This window comes from Schistocerca cancellata, chromosome 6 (genome assembly GCF_023864275.1).
Source record: "Schistocerca cancellata isolate TAMUIC-IGC-003103 chromosome 6, iqSchCanc2.1, whole genome shotgun sequence".
NCBI lineage: Eukaryota > Metazoa > Arthropoda > Insecta > Orthoptera > Acrididae > Schistocerca > Schistocerca cancellata.
Genome location: NC_064631.1, coordinates 291,480,985 through 291,498,085, shown reverse-complemented (window position 1 = coordinate 291,498,085; position 17,101 = coordinate 291,480,985). Strand labels below are relative to the sequence as shown.

The window sequence follows — 17,101 nt, the reverse complement described above, 5'->3', positions numbered from 1 at the left end:
GTCAGGACAAAACTTCGAGCATCTCTCATAGCCGGCGTCCGATTGTAGTATGTGACTAAATAATTGCAACGCCATTTCGTAGCCCCGAATGGCCTTCACGACCCCGGTTCCTATGTGATTACTCATTCTTGTTGTATGGACAATGTGCGATGTCAGTTTGTATTTTTTTAATTACCTTGTACACTTTCCTTACCGTGTCACACGCTCGCAACACCGCGAGGCGGCATTCAAGTCTCGCTGTTAGGAATGCTTGCAATGTTTTGGCTCGGTAGACGCGCTGTAATATTTCCTAGGGGAAGTCTCAAAGTTAATTTTATATCTGAAGATTTAGTCCCCGTTAAGAACGACGACTGGAGCTCTGTTGGGAATCTCCCAAATCTAATCACGCAGTTAGTCTCGTATTCCTTAACATTCGTCATCAAATAACTAATGTGATACCACTGCCGTATGCTACCAACATTAATAGTCGTGGAACAGAATACTAACCACCAGATGGAAGAGGAGACGCCGAGTACACACGATGAACGAGAACACTGTATTCTTAGCATGGAGCAATGTTACATAATATTGTTATGAGTGTAATAATCCACTTAACATACAACAAATTATCATCGCCTTTTCGTTAGAAGACGTGGGAGACTGAAATAAATCACATTTCACGAGCGCTAATGTAGTATTTGGTGGTATGTTACGGTCGTAGGACCCTATTCTACACGTCACCTACTGTTTCCATTACAAGCATCAAAGTGTGCAACGTAAACTTAGAAATGTCCTGCATAAGTTTTGGCGTGGGGTCAAGAATTGCCTCGCATGTTCCTACATTTCTGCTGAATCCAAACTGATATTCCCCGGGGTCAGCTTCTACCTGTTTTTCCATTCTTGTGCAAAGAAGAATGGAGGGGCCACGAAAGGGAAGCACGCAGTGGTTGAGAAGGGAGAGAGACAAGGTTTGTAGCCTATCCCCTTTGGTATTCAATCTGTACATTGAGCATGCAGAAAAGGAAACAAAAAAAAAAAAAAAATCTGGAGCAGGAATCTAGTTCAGTGACAAGAAATAAAAACTTTGAGGTTCGCTGGTGACTGTAATTCTCAGACAGCAAAGAACTTGAAAGGAATGGACAGTGTCCTGAAAGAAGAATGTAAAATGAACATAAAAAAAGCAAAACAAGGATAATGGAATGCAGTCGAATTAAATCAGGTGATGCCGAGGGAATTACATTAGGAAACGAGATACTTAAAGTAGTTGATGAGTTTTGCTATTTGGGCAGCAAAGTAACAGATCATGGTCGAAGTAGAGAGGATATAAAAGGTAGACTGGCCATGGAAAATAGAAGAGGCTCTGTAGAAGAGAAATTTGTTAACATCCAGTATAGCAATAGTTACTCTCAGGTGATGAAGGTTGTACAGGATACAGTAGCATGGAGAGCTGCATCGAACCAGTCTTCGGACGACATGTTGTGATCGGGATAGGTCGAAACAAATGAGATTTATTCAACGATTGGCAAGTATATGTATCGCTGCGAGGGGATGTCTGGAAATTTTCGTCCAATGGCATCTTAATTCTGCATAATTTAGTAGCCCCTAACAGACAAAGCACAAACCGTGTCAATTTCGTGTTTCGACGACTGTAAGCGATGTTTCGTGTTCCTCTAGTAACTGATATCAGCAACGAAACTAGCTAACACAAAAAAAAAAAAAAAAAAAAAAAATCCTCGTTTCGCGCACATCGATGAATAGGGTGAGAGGTTGAAAAATCAATTTCAAGAGTACGGGTCTTGACACACACACACACACACACACACACACACACACGCGTCGGATCTTTTGGGAGGTTATACACCGTAGGCGACCAGGTCATTACTGCTTCAACGCTTGTTTTGAGGGGAATCAACGTTGCGTCGACAGTGGGGTCACTATAGACAGCAATAACCTCGGGTTTTAATTTTAAAAAAGTTTGGGGAGGAGGGAGGATTTGTTTGTGATTTAAAGCATGTTGTACGTTAGTATGTTATGAAAGAAATTACTTGGCTTGTAACTGCAATGCATGTTGCTATGGGGACACGCAAGTTCTGTATTCGTAATTCACTGTTGGCAAAACACACCATCGCTGCTAACGTTCTGCAGGTATTCGCCAAAGCCAAGGTCTTCCATGGGATTGCCACAGGGTATAGCGTCATTCACCACTCCAAAGTCTCCAGTCAGCCACTGTCCAGTGACGTCCCTTTTGCACCATGTCAAGCGTCGCTTATTAGCACTGACTACAGAAATGTGTGGCCTATGAGGTGCTCCACTGTACCCCATTCTTTTTACCTTCTTTCAAACAGTCATTATGCTAGCTGGACTTCTGGTTGCACTTTGAAAGTCGAGAGTGATTCCTTCCGCAAATTTAATGCGATTTTTATAACCACCTTCCGCATAGCCTTCCCTAAGGAAATCTGAACTGATACAATGATAGTGATGCAGTACCTCCACACATAATTAAACTCAAGGTTGACTACATGCGCTATGGTTGCCCGTCAGTTAACCAGTAACAAGAAAAATTAGATATGATTTCCTTACTACAGGTTTGCAATACCTGGCATACTTGTAACGTCAAACGGCAACATCTACTAACAAAGGAAGAGCAAATATACGCACTGAAAGACCCTTACGGAAGTGTAATTCATCCAAAAACGAAGTAGAGAGAGAGAGAGAGAGAGAGAGAGAGAGAGAGAGAGAGAGACTCAAATCATGTACATAATTTCCAAGGCAAATCGAGAATGAGATATTTCGCCAACATGCGTGTAGGACGTACATATACGGAGACGTACACAGCGTCAGACCTTGGGCTAACGTCTGCGAATGGACTAGAAAGGGGGCAAAAATGAACTGGTACACTAGGTATCTCCCATCACACACCGTACGGCGGCTGCTGCAATGTACATAAGTAGATATCGACACGAATCAGGGTGATCATACGCTGCTTCATTTCGTTGTCTTTCATATTACTCCGTACGCGCAATTCACGCGATTGGAAGAAGAGAAATTTCGCCGGTCTTAAAATTCCCAAGACATGTAGATTACACTGTAATTTCACTAGTTCCCCTGCTACACATCCCGCGTGAGTGTAACTATAAAATCGATGAATTTATAGCCCATGCAGAGAGTCATTCAGATGAAGACAGGTTTATGCCGTTGTGGGAAATTATCAAAATTGATGCTCTTTGCGAATCACAGCTGTATAATGCTAAAAATCTCCAATACAGCCTTCGGGTTTGTGGAGACACTATATACAAGAGCTTTAACACGGCCATTATCTCGTTATGATTGCCCCATCTTTATTTATACATTTAATACCTTTCTGCTGACTTTTATAACTTAAGCAAATAATTTGAAAAAAAGACACGTTATAACAACAGTGAATGGATTTTCTGCCAGGGCTTGGCCGAACACCAGAATAATGGCAAACAAGAGAATAATTTCTTGGTGTGTTAAAAGTTTTATTTGTCCAAGAAATGTTTTTTTTTTACATTCTTAACCCAACAGAAGGTGACTTACGCTCGCAAGTGCTGTTGACATTAGCGCACAAAAGCAGTTGATTTGGTAGTGACTGTCTATATTAAAACTTACTTAAAAAGTGAAATTCTAAAACACGACACAAAATGACAAACCACGTAGCAAACGCTATTTGGCTTCAGAGTGAGTGTGTGTGTGTGTGTGTGTGTGTGTAGATCAGTGCCGTATCAAAAAAAATTTCCTGCATTGGCGTTATGATATAATAATGCATGCAAACTGCGTACAATAACTACCAAGCTCATATCGTACACACCGTGAATGATACTGGTATCGCCTGTCGAACGCTTCGTGGTTGCTGTAGTTACGACCGCGTGTGTACAGACGCCGACGGCTAGCGAGCGCTCTTCAGGAGACGCTCCTGTACTGTTCCGCAGATTCCATGCGGTGTAGATCGGCCGTCCGTCCTCGCCGGGTCGATTCGTATCGCGTCAGTCAGCGCTTCCCCGATGTCTGTCCCATCTACATTTCACATTTTTGCTGGGACCTTTCGCTGTTTACACTATCACTAATACGACCTTTCTACAGCCACAGTCACTATTGTCGTTACCACGAATATTACTGATTGTCGTAAAAGTGGAGACAACAACGAAGCGCGCACCCTTCATTCTTCACAGAAGGGATACAGTGTGCTGGATTAACGAGACACGACGAGAATAAAACTCCGTCAGTCACTAAAGGAGAAAGCTAAACAATGAACGGTCTAACTCAAAATTCCTAAAATTCATTTCTCATTTGTGCCCAGTCATTGGGTCTATACACTTCGGTTAAGATTTTCAACAATGAATTTTGGAAAAGGTGCTCATAGTTATTCCACCAACCATTCCTGTCTAGCATGACTTAATTAGTTTATTTATTCATACAAGGATCGTCTCACAGTGTCATAATGGTATGAAATTAGCTACCTCAGAACACGCACGCGCACACAGCGCACGCATTTCGGCAAAATTTGACATCTCATGTTTATTCACTTAAATGTGGAGAGGGCATAACGGCATATTTCAACATTGTGTGTTACAACAATACGTCCCTCAATTTAATATAGCGGATACCGCAAAACGTTTTGTTTCATGGGCTGGGGGTAAACACGAAAAGCTAATCTTAAACCATGACTACATTACATCAAGAGCAAGTGTAGTAGGGAAATGTTTGCTCAGTATGAGCCACGAATGGAATCTATTAAATAAAGTGACCCATTTCACATGAGCATGACGAGAGAAATCCTAACACATGAAGCCTAACATTTGCGTAAACGACAATGATCCATGCAGGTTACCTGATAGTCGATTACTTTTCTTTCTGCCGATCAATATCTTTCAGCTGATGCTATGTCGCTATGTTTACAACAACAGTCTGAAATCGGATACATCTTTCTTTTCAAGGCAAGCTATTAACTGGAATTCGTCTTAACTGATTATCAATCCCATGCATTCAGTGTTCGAGTTGCAAAAGCCTACACACACTACATATTTTGTTGTTAACATGTATGAGGAGGCAACTTTGAAGATGTTGTCGATAAGATAATTAGATACAGATGTTTGTAACAACAAAGATTCTCCCAGGGCTGATCATTTCTGGTATTACCACAGTGTAACTACGCTACGGTACATCAAATAGAATCGAAATGCATTAAAAGAAAATGCAAAATGTAGTGTTAGGATGCTAGACACAGCTTTTTTTGTTGAAATGCTCCATAAAATACACGTCTTTTCCTCCGGCAGTCTCCACAAGCTACACGTGACGTTGCAGACCGCCACTTACCTCAGTCGCCTGGCCAACCACTAAACACAAATTTTCACTACCGGTGAGTAATCACGAGCAAAATCCATCTGCACTCGCATCCACAATGGAAACTGAAAAATATATGAGAGAGTTGATGGTATCGTTTACAGCTGTACAGAAAGCGAGGAACCATTTGCTTCCTTCTTCACAGGCGATTTGTTTACACCACTGCAGTTTTTCCATTTGAAGACTATTATTGTTGATATGACAGACATCAATTACATTCGTTTTGAGGTATTCACCGTTTACCAATTTCGGATTCTGACTGATTCTAGCTGTCAAATAAGTTACGTGGATATTTTTTATCTGATGATAAAAATAAATCCTACGGGAAAAAGACAACTACAGCAACAACTACAATGAGAAACAGATAAGTACTCACGTAATTTACGGGATTCTCTAGCTTCTGGGGGCACGACACACTGGGCGACCCTACCTTTTACAACATGACAGGCGCTGCGGCATGGAAATTTGAGAGAGATCGCTTACTTTCAACGGTAAGAAAACTCGAATCATCAATTGCAGAAGATTTGCCGCCTGTACTAAAGGTCACGCGCTTTTGCGAGCGAATGCTGAAGCGGTATTATCACGACGAACACAACCGCATTCCGAAACACGAAAAACCGAAAACTTCACAAGCGTGTAGCGATCGTGCCAGCCAACAAGCGTTTAAGTAATCGATGCCTCAAATCCTGCAAGCGGACGTGACGTCACGTGTTGTTGGTGTCTGTGCTGCCATCGCGCGGTAGCCTATGGAACGACTTCACCTCTGTTTCTAAGTTGCCGATTAGATGGCGATGTGGTACAATGTCCACGATTTTGTTGTCGATGAACGACGACAGCAGTGAAAGGAGGCGATCTTAAATCTTTATTCTAAAGCTGAATACTGCTGATACGTCTTGCTTAAGCTTCTCTGATTTGAGTCTTTTTGCTATGTGATGGCCAAACTGGTTCCATTGTATACGCAGGTTGCAGCTGTATATTAGGCCCAACAGTTCACGCAATGCTGACCGACGGTTGCCGAAAAAGGTCATAGATAGATAGCAGCTCTTCAACGATGCCGGCAACCATCAGTGAGCATTACGTGATCCATTGGGCCTAATATGCGAACAACGGAAACGAAATATCCTTTCTTAGTATAGCCGCCAACAGCCCTTCCTCATTGGGACAAGTGAGATAAAAATATATCTAATAAATAAAATCTATTGCTCTTGAGGCGTATTTATTTTCTGCTAGTCAATTACTTATTGTGATGTTCATTTGTCATAGTTTGTACCTAAGGAATAAAGAAAGCATAGATAAATAACTATCCTGCAATAGTGTCAGTGGTGTCCGTTATCAGCAACCATCGATAAGCATCGCGTGAATAGCACCAGAAACTTTTAAAACAAATTGCTGCCAAAATGCTTCAGGCAAGACAACCGTAGTTGCATTATCACCTTGACACAGAAGTTAAGTTTGCTACCGAACAAGTTATCGCTATGGTAGCGCAGTGGTTGACATACTGAATTCTCATTACAATGAAACGCAGTTCCAGTTGACGTGCAAATGCAATACCACGGTTTATTCCTTCTCCCATTCGAGCTAATGCCCCCATCTTTGATGTCGAAACGTTAAAACTAATGTTATTTTCTACACTTAAATTGTCCCACCCATTAACAATTATAAACAAACTCTCTGCCGAAAAGGAGTTTCGTTCGTAGCATAAAAAAGATCAAATTAAAGCAGTATTAGTTCCCAACGTAACCAGAAATCACAGTAGGTCTACTGCAATGGATATTACACCATAGACTTCCTTCCTTCAAAAAATAAATTGATATGAAACTGAAAGCTATCTTGCAATATCGCAAAGATGGTGCAATATTCAGAAATATGCAGGGGAGAAAATTTATTCAGAATCACACACAAGACATTTAATTACATTGGTAACCAACATTGTATACATTTAATTACACTGGTAAGCAACATAGCATACTTCATAGTCTTATGTTGGATTTTTTTTAAAGTGTACAGTAAAGAGTTGTGTGGGAAGAATAACTAACAAATGAAACAAAGTACCAAATAAAAATTGTTGAAGTATTGCGAACAAAGGAATTAAGAAGTAATCACTGTTGCGCCTCGTTTTCCTAACCCAGTTAAGATTCCTGTCATTTATCCTACCTTTACTTTGTCTCCTTGTTTCTTCCATCTTATTCCTGGATTATCCTTTATTTAGTACCCAGTTCCCCCTAATTCAACCACAAAAAAATTCTCAAGCTGTCTATTACACTTTTATACTGTTATCTATTACCACATGCTAACTTCCATTCCAGAATATTTTTGTATTCAGTGTGACTTTACAATCTTTTTATAGGAAATTGGTCACAATTTTAAGTCTCTACAGGTGAATCATAAGTTCTTTACTATCTTAAACATTCCAGTCCAGTTGTTATATTTCAAGCAAAAAAAGTCTACTAATGTACCAATGAGAACTTGTGACAAAAGTCAAACATTACCACTTACAGAATCTGTCATCATTTGCCCATTTCCATGGGTGAAACTGACTTCCATAAATTCTCAACAGTATCAAGCCACCACTTAAGTCATTTTTGTGCTACCTAAATTATATGATCCCACCTTCTTCTAAAGATACACAAACCTAACCATCCTGGTTGTCAGGTGTTGATGGTTTCAAAACTCCTAATACATGTGCTTTGCTTGGATCAACATTTGCTACATACTATCTGAAAACTTAACATATTACAGACACTAGTCATTTCTTGGATCATGTAAAATCTGTGGCTTGCTCCATCTAGCTAGTCAACATTGATGCCATCTCCCTGTGTGCCAATATTCCCAACATACATGAATTGTTTGTCCCTGTACATACCCAGTCAATATCTACCAGAAATGAATAATCTGAGATCCTTTCTTCTGATCTTGGTCAATCTAATATGCATCGATAAAAATTTCATCTTTGAGTAGAATACAAACAAAATAGGAGATACAAATGCAAGGCTTCACAGCAATATGTACTGATATAAATTCACTTGAGCTTCTAGCCATTTCACATGGTTAAAATCTGTGGATTTTAAACCACTTGACATGGCTCGAAGCTCGAGAGAACTTTATCAAAATGGCGGATACAACAAAAGCAATCTGGGTGCTACCTCCTCCACTCTTAACTCAACCCCTCTGCAAATGACTTAAAATGGATCTTCCTAGTGTTCAGTATTATTAGCACTTTATCCGATTTGGACGATTGATAAAAATATCAACTATGGAGCTGAAAAGCCAACAATATCTAACTCAATTTTTACAGATTAATTTTGCTTACCCCTTTTTTCTTTTTGTCCTATTTTCCTCAATATTGGTCTGCAGCAACATGCTACTGCATTACGCACCAAAACCAATGACAGACACTGGTACTGCACTATCAGTTTTCATATGACTTACAATTCCTGTACCTCTAAAACATCACAATTTGTGGTAAATATGCCACTTTGAACAAATATTCCCTGCACAAACACACAGCCTGTCACACCACAGACTTCTCTTTTCACAATCATCGCACTAACCCTGTTGATAAGCTAGTTTACATTGCTGTCTTAACCAGCCCTAAAACTATTTCTCCCCATAAAAAAATAATGAAGAGGTGTACCTCTCATGACATACGGGGTGATTTTTTCCACTGTGTACAAACTCTAGGGACTGATCGATGAGAGGATACAGAACAAAAAGCTCTTATGAACTTACGTCCAGAAATTCATGGTTTCCAAGCTAGAGATCATTTATTCAATCATACATTGTTACAGTGACTGTGGTGTAATACGTGCAGTACCATGCAGCCACAGTTACAGAACATGTTGAAATTGATTGCCATATGCCTCAATGCATGTTCTGTCTCTCGCGTTCACTTTGGCCAGGCTACATCTGATCAGTGTAAATGGCAGCATGAATGAGTTAGTGTCTCCACGGGCTCTACATACGTGATCCTTTTGAGATGGCCCTATAACTAGAAATCACACAGATCAAGATCCGGTGAACAAGCAGGCCATACAATTGGACCCTTCGTCTGATTCATCAGCCAGCGAAGACACAATTGAGATGTGTCCAGCTTTAATGGTTAAGTGGGCTGGAGCACCAACATGTAGCAGCTCTTTGAATCATCAATGGCACTTCTTCCAGCAGGGGAGGTAAAGTCACCCACAAAAAATGCCAATAGTTCCAGCCTGTCTGGCAGCATGGAAAGAAGACTGGTCCCAAAATACGGTTGCCAATTATCCCGGCCCACGCATTCCAGCTGCACTGATGCTGATGTTTCGCTGTCACCATACTATGGGGGTTCTGCATACTATCCCACAGATGACTGTTATGAAAGTTGAAGATATCACTCCACGTAAAGGTGGCTTCATTTGTGAACAGGATGGATGAGAAACCTGGAATCATGGTTGCCTAGTGAAGAAACCAGTGACAAAACTGCTCCTGATGTGGAAAGTCTGTCGCTAGAAAGCCCTGCACATGCTGTAAGTGATAAGGGTAGTAACAATTGTCATGGAGAATGTTCCACATGATTGTCTAGTTTACCCTGTGCTGGTGGAACAACTGCCCAGTACTGACATGGCAGTCACCTTCCACAGTGCTGATCACATTGTCCTCCGAGTCTGGTGTCCAATCATTTCAGGTACGTCCTTCACAATTTCGTGCTTCCTGAAATGACACTGTCTCAGACAAATGGTGGAACACTGTTGCAAACATTGAATGCTGTGGTTGTTGTCAGTGAGGATAGATCTCTTGATAAACCCATGCTGCCCGTTGCCATTTGCCTTTCGGTAAATAAACACCATGTCGGCAAGCTCTGGATTCAAATACGGAAATGTTGTGTACAATGCTGTATTATATCCAATGCGAGGTGAGTCAGCAAGAGAATTGAATCGGATACAACATTACCAATTACTATGGCAGGGGAGGGTGCTAGGGCATAACAGATGAGGAACAACCAAGGACAACACTGTATGACTGAATAAATGGTCTCTAGCATGGAAACTATGCATTTCCAGACATACGTTCATTAGACCTTTTTTGTTCCATATCCTCTCCTCAAGCAATCCATAAAGTTTGTACACACTGGAAAAAATCACCCTGTATAATCTTGGCCTGGTATTTACAAACCTTCCACACTTCACAGCTGATTTTGCTGATACTGTCCTAAAATATGCCTCACTCAATTTAATACTCTCTGCACTACATCCAGAGTGTCATTTCTTCATCCTCCCAATTTTCACAAGATTTGATTAAACTTTCACCCTTCCTCAGGTATTTCGTTACCATGTGGTACCTACCTTAAAGAGTGCATGAACCTATCCTATGCATCACCAGCTATCACTGATGCTACCCACATCATTGTCAGAATCTGTTTCATGAAGTGGAGGTCCACCTAAGCAACCACCCACACAATTTACTAGATGACATACACTGGTGTCCAAAATTAAAGCAACAAACCACTTTTTCCCCATCCTGTGTCTAATTCACGATATAATCATTTTCAACTGTCAACAGATGTCCATATGATCGTGTTCTACATGGAAAATGGCATTCTAGTCAATGAACAACCATGCCAGTGATGACGACAGGGCACCTATCAAATGGAATAGTGTTTGCCAGCTAGTCCCACATCCACAATCTCTGTGTATACAGTCGCAGATGGTGCAGTATGGCACAGAGAAGGCGGTGGAGGGCAGTAGGAAGAATGGAAGCAGGACAGTCACAAACTGGTGTCGTCAGATGGCTTAATGTGAATCGTTCTGTTGTTTCTTGTATGTGGTGACATTTTATAGAGACCAAAACTGTATCCTTAAGATCAGGGCAGGGCCAACGACGTATCACATCTGAAAGAGTGGACTATTATTTGGTTGTAAGGGCATGACAGTAGTGCCTCAGTACAGCATGGCAACTGGCATCTGACTTCAAGGCATCCACTGGATGAGTTGTATCGAGACAAACAGTGTACAGAAGGCTTCAGCAAAGTGCCCTTTATTGTTGGAGACCTGCTGTATGTGTACCTCTGACACTTCTTCTCAGAGGGGAATGTGTAGAGTGGAGTCTTCAACATACCACCCGGACGTCGAACAGTGGGCCATTGTTCTTTTCACAGATGAGTCCATATTTGGTCTGGTGAGTGACTCTCAACCGATTCACATCTGGAGGGAACGTGGAACAGGATTTCGGGACACAGACATTGCGGAAACTGACTGGTATCAAGGAGGACCCCTAATGGTGTGGGCAGGGACCACTCGATCACTCGAATACCTCTTCATGAAATTGTATGGGTGAATCAGCAAAGTTTAGCTGCTGACAGGTATCGTGAAGAGATCTTGGGATGTCATGTGCGGTTGTTGTGAGGTGCACTGGGCCCAGACGTTGTAACAGTTGATGATGAAGCTCACCCTCATAGAGCACGGATGGTTAAGGTTTTCTTGGAAATGGAAGATATTGCACGCATGGTGTTGCCTTCTCACTCTCCCAATTTGAATCCCACAGAGCATGTCTTGAATGCACTAGGGAGATGGGTTGCATCATGTCAGAATCCACCAACCACTCTCCGAGATGCAGGAAGAATGGGAATTACTGCCTCAACATGAAACTGGTGACAGCATTCACAGCATGCCCTGTCATTGTCAGGCCTGTATTGCTATCTGAGGTGGTCACCCCCCCCCCCCCCCCATATTGAGCACGTTAACCAGTTGTCACAATGTGTGTGCAAATCCATTAAGTTAGAAAAAATGAAGAACATTTTTGTCAACAGTTATGCACATTGCAGTTGTTAACGTTCTGTATTGTTAACATTGTTTCTACTTTACTGTCATCCAGTTGAACTGTTTTGTGGAAAAATAAATGCAACCTTGAAAAATTTGTTGCTTTAATTTTGGACATCAGTGTATATCTGCACTGCAACACTACTGCCATGACTTTGGTGTCTATTCCACCACAAGAATTCTTGATTTTTCTTATCACTACCAACCCTTTGAAGCAAAAGGGAAGACAATAATGGTGAAAAAGCAACGGACAATCATGTATACAAAAGACTCTGGAGAAAGACTACAAAAGGCAATAATAGGGGTGTTTAGTGGAAGTTAAGATCTGATAGGTAATATTGCTGACATCTCCATTTCTCCAATAGCTTTTTGTAGTTTTTGCCACATTTAGAGCCTCTTGTATATTCCATCCTCCATTACTTTTTCATTGTTACCTTCCCCATTTTCTTACTGTTTCATTGATACATCTAATCATATTTTGTCTTTCACTCATCAGACTCTCCTACCTGCCTTCTCAGGTTTTCGAAGATTCCCATTTGCTAGCATCTTATTGTGAATAACCTCCAACCCCCTTTGTTTTCTACATTTTTATGCCTTCGTCCTGGGTTTAATAATTCATGAACAATCCCACTTTCTTTAATGCTTTTACTGGATGAAGGGATCACTGACTCCAAAAACTAGTGTTTAAAGGAAGAAAGGTTACAGTTTAACATCCTTTTGTGGAATAAGCTGAGGAGGAACATCAACTCTGTGTCAGACAAGGATGAATGACTGAATCATCTCCGATGTTGTAGAAGGAACCATCCTGTCCTGTCATTTGCCTAAAGATATTTAGATAAATATGGGAAATTTAAATCAGAATGACTAAATGAAGTTTTGAACCCCAAATATGAGTCCAGCTCACTGTTACAAGTCATGTTAGGACGAAAAGATTATTAAGATTTAATGTTCCACTCATGATGAGATCATTAGATACACAGCACAAGTTTGGATACCGGTAGTAAATCAACATTGTTCGTTTTTTAAAACAACCATCTTCGCATTTGCCTCAAGTGATTTAGGGAAACCATGAAAAAGCTACATCTAGATATTGATCTGAACTATCATCCTCTTGAATGTGAGTCCACTGTCTTACCACTGTGTCACCTCACTCAGTAGGCCATGTTAGGGAAAGCTAGTTTGTGCTTTCTGACCTGACGTGATGATAATTTACGTGCAATGAGAAATTCAACAATTTACTTATTCCTGCATGACAAAGATAAACACAACACAAATTTTTTTATTTTGGCTCTGTTACATAACCTTTTTCAACTCAATTTTTTTCCTTGTTTGCTGAAACTGAAGAACAACTATCAATTCTAGTGGCTACATTCCATGATCAGATCTGAGGACTATGGCATAACTTACTACTCAAGATACAAACTGTACTGTGACAAATGAGTGCTAGCACACTGTCATAGCAGTGAAGCTGGAGATTTAATGCCTGCCATGGAAAATGTTTGTGATGCAGCCAGTACTAAAATATCTATATGTATATGTCCTCTAGTTTCATCAGAAAATGTGAGAGGCTGTTGGATTTATTTGGAGATTCAGATCTGCACTACAGAAAAGTGTTTACGTGCAACTTAGTGTATGGCCCTGCAATCCACATAAATTGATTTCTACAGCAATGAAACATGCAGTAGAGTATGCTGCTAAAGATTGTAATGTGACTTGATTAGCAGGAAAATAAATTCAGTTGAGACAAATGATCAGAAGATACCAATGAATAAAATGTGTGTCACAGTAAGATGCATTAAAGATATTCTTTTAAATGAAGAAAAAACAAAATGTTAGCTCAATAAAATTTCACCCTGCACCAGAGTATGCACACTGATTTGAAACTTTCTGGAAGATTAAAACTGTATCCTGATGCATCACACAGTTTTCACCTGCCAGTAAAAGTTTCGAAATATTTGCAATTCAGAGTGATTGTTTCACTAATGCAACTCCCACAAGAACAGAACTACAATCTGTAACCCGATTCACTAATTTTGGCATAGTCCTTAGATCTGACAGAATTTTGCCATGGGAACCAGTTAACTGTTTTTCAAGTTTTGTGATTTAATTGTTAAAATAAAAAGATCAAATATATTAAAATACATAGAACAAAGTAAAAATGTTTATTTACAAATTTACACATGCAAATGAACCTTGATACCTATAAATGTGGTACAACTCATAGTTACATGTAAGCTACTGTTGTGTCTCCCTATAAACTCATGATATAGTCAAGTTATAGATTACAAACAGCTTCATTACATTCAGGAACAGTAGCTACAATTAAGTTATTCATTCATTCACCTCTCTTCCCACAACTACAACTACACTAGGTCTTCCTTTGACAGTACACGTAGAAAATTTTACATCTGTAAAAGTAGAATTACAATTGCAAATTGTTGATTACTATTTTTAAGGCTTTTATCATGACTATGGTCCAATAAAAATAATGCTCCAAATACAGAAATTAAAAGTAATTTTAAGGAAATGATTTACCACCATCAGTATGGACCATACCTTTCAGTAACAAGTATTTACAAAAAAAAAAACTTTATAAACAAGATCATGAATAATATCACTTACTTATCAATATCAATACATTTGGCAAGTGAGATCTCAGGCAATACTGGAAGAGAGGATAAGTTCCCCTAACTACAGATGTTCCAAGACACTTTGGTGCAGAAATCAGCATGATAAAAAATACATGAAGTTTCACAATTATGGAATCAAAGATTTCTTCAGCACACATCAGGGAGAGAAAGAAGTAACTCTGAAGGCAAAAAAATATGTAAAACACTCCCCCCCCCCCCCCCCTCTCTCCGACAATTCACTTGCCTCTTACATCTTACAGAAACAATTTCCAGTTCCCAAAACTATATTCTGTTCTAATTTTTGGCTTTATCATAGAGTTTTAGAGCAATTTTAATATACTTTAGACATGAATCAAAACATAAATTGTGTAATTCTTCAACAACAATCAATAATAAAATATTATCAGTTTTAACAGCAATAAAATACATAAAAAGCTTTCAACTATTAAAGTATTGAATGTAAAAAATAGCAATGTCATTAACATTACTATTGGATGTAACCTGCAAATACCTCATGTAATCAACTCTAGTATTCGCTTATAACAGCAAAAAAAAAAAAAAAATCTACCCTCTTATAGTAACTCAAAGAATACAGAGACAAAAATACAATACACACTTGGCCTATGTATATCTGATAAGACACTGAATTCCATTTTGAGCATTATGATCTCTCTCTCTCTCTCTCTCTCTCTCTCTCTCTCTCTCTCTCTCTCTCTCTCTCTCTACTCGTTTATTTATTTTTTGCATCTGTCCTCTACAAGTGGTAACTTTGTACTATATATGACAGCTAAATGTTAATATGTTTTCTCAAAATTAGCATTCACTGAAAACAGGGAGAGCACAATATTAGTGTGTCTCAAAGAAAGAACTTAGAAAACATAAAATGGAAACTTATTAAACTTATGGAGCATATCACAGCAATAAGTCTTATCACATCATGAGACCAGAAATGTTGGAGACATGCAAAAATATGTTAGTAACGTACATTATTTAATCTAGCAACAGTAAGTGAAAGGACTGCTTATCAGAGTAATCACAAAATGGGCACAAGAACATATACAATTTGTAGATCCAAATTGTGGTAGATCTCAAGTTACACAAGATCCATTCCATCTGCATACACTTCAGCCTTCTCACAAAAATATCTGAAGACACTGAAAAGCAGTGTTGTAAAACCAATGTAAGTCAAAATTCACATTTTATTTTCTGAAGCAAATATAATGTGGCACTCTAATGTTACAACAGTATGTAGTATTAAAGTGCATGTTAACAATCATAAAATGACCCAAGCATGCTGATGAATTGCTGTGCTTTTAAACCTTAGCATGGTGCAATCAGATGCTTCACTGCTGTGTTCATAATAATACCAGTGCTAAACTGTTTCAGTGTCAGAATTGTCATCAGAGATAACTGTCTTCTTCTGAAGTTTCTTGGAGCCCGTTGCTGAAACAAACAACATATTCATTAAAATCATAACTGTAAAATTACAGTATTTTTGTTGTCTTATACTTGTTTGCTCTTCAACTATGGAAGCAAAACACAATTGATTATGCACTTTTATCAAAAGCATAAACAATATTCCAGTGTGTGTGTGTGTGTGTGTGTGTGTGTGTGTGTGTGTGTGTGTGTGTGTTTTCCAGCATGCACATGAAGTGACTTAAGGAAATATGAGAACATAAACTCTTACTTTAACCACTGAGGTACTTCACCTGTTACCAGTTTGTGTAAGGAACATCTGGGAAAGAGGAGGATGGATGAGTGGACAAAAGCATGATTGAGAATAAAAGAACAACAACTATGTATTTTGCAGCCAATGGTGCATGTTAAAGGAAGTGAAGAGAAGGATGATACCTAGCAACCATGTTTTTCATGTGATGGGAACTAACACCCAGAGATGTCAACAAACAGTACCAATATGATTGTTGTCCAGAATTATTTCCAAAGGGGGTAACATAACAAAAGCTGGTGACCAGAAAGTTATGTTAAAAGTGTTTCAACTGTCCTATGATGAACTATGATAGAGAGATGCCTTATACTTCACAGAGGTAATGGAACTACACTAAGGTGACAAAAGCCATGGGATAGCGATATGCGCATATACAAATGGTGGTAGTATTGTGAACTCAAGGTATAAAAGAGCGGTGCATTGGTGGAATTGTCATTTGCACTCGTGCGATTCATTTGAAAACATTTCCAGCATGATTACGGCTGCACGATGAGAATTAACAGTAGTTGGAGCTAGACATCTGGGACATTCCATTTTAGAAATTATTAGGGAATTCAATATTCCACAATTTGCAGAGTCAAGAGGGTGCCAAGAATACAAGATGTCATGAATTACAT

The 17,101-nt window shown here is 39.4% G+C and overlaps 2 protein-coding genes across 5 annotated transcripts in view; both read right to left on the bottom strand.

The window, feature by feature from the left end:
• The window catches only part of LOC126190670 (semaphorin-1A), a 925,653-nt gene extending 919,657 nt beyond the window's left edge, over positions 1-5,996 (bottom strand). Inside the window, exon 1 of one of the 4 annotated variants that reach the window (XM_049931116.1) lies at positions 5,717-5,996. The gene's annotated coding sequence lies outside the window, so the exon portion shown is untranslated. Of the gene's footprint in view, positions 1-3,808; positions 3,922-5,716 lie in introns of those variants that run through there. The other 3 variants (XM_049931118.1, XM_049931117.1, XM_049931119.1) reach the window with 3 other exon arrangements.
• Positions 5,997-14,259: 8,263 nt separating this feature from the next.
• The window catches only part of LOC126088556 (fanconi-associated nuclease 1-like), a 173,873-nt gene continuing 171,031 nt past the window's right edge, over positions 14,260-17,101 (bottom strand). The window contains exon 15 of the mRNA XM_049906741.1: positions 14,260-16,201. Coding sequence (XP_049762698.1) covers positions 16,131-16,201 — 71 coding nt within the window. The 3' untranslated portion in view covers positions 14,260-16,130. The remainder of the gene's footprint in view (positions 16,202-17,101) is intronic.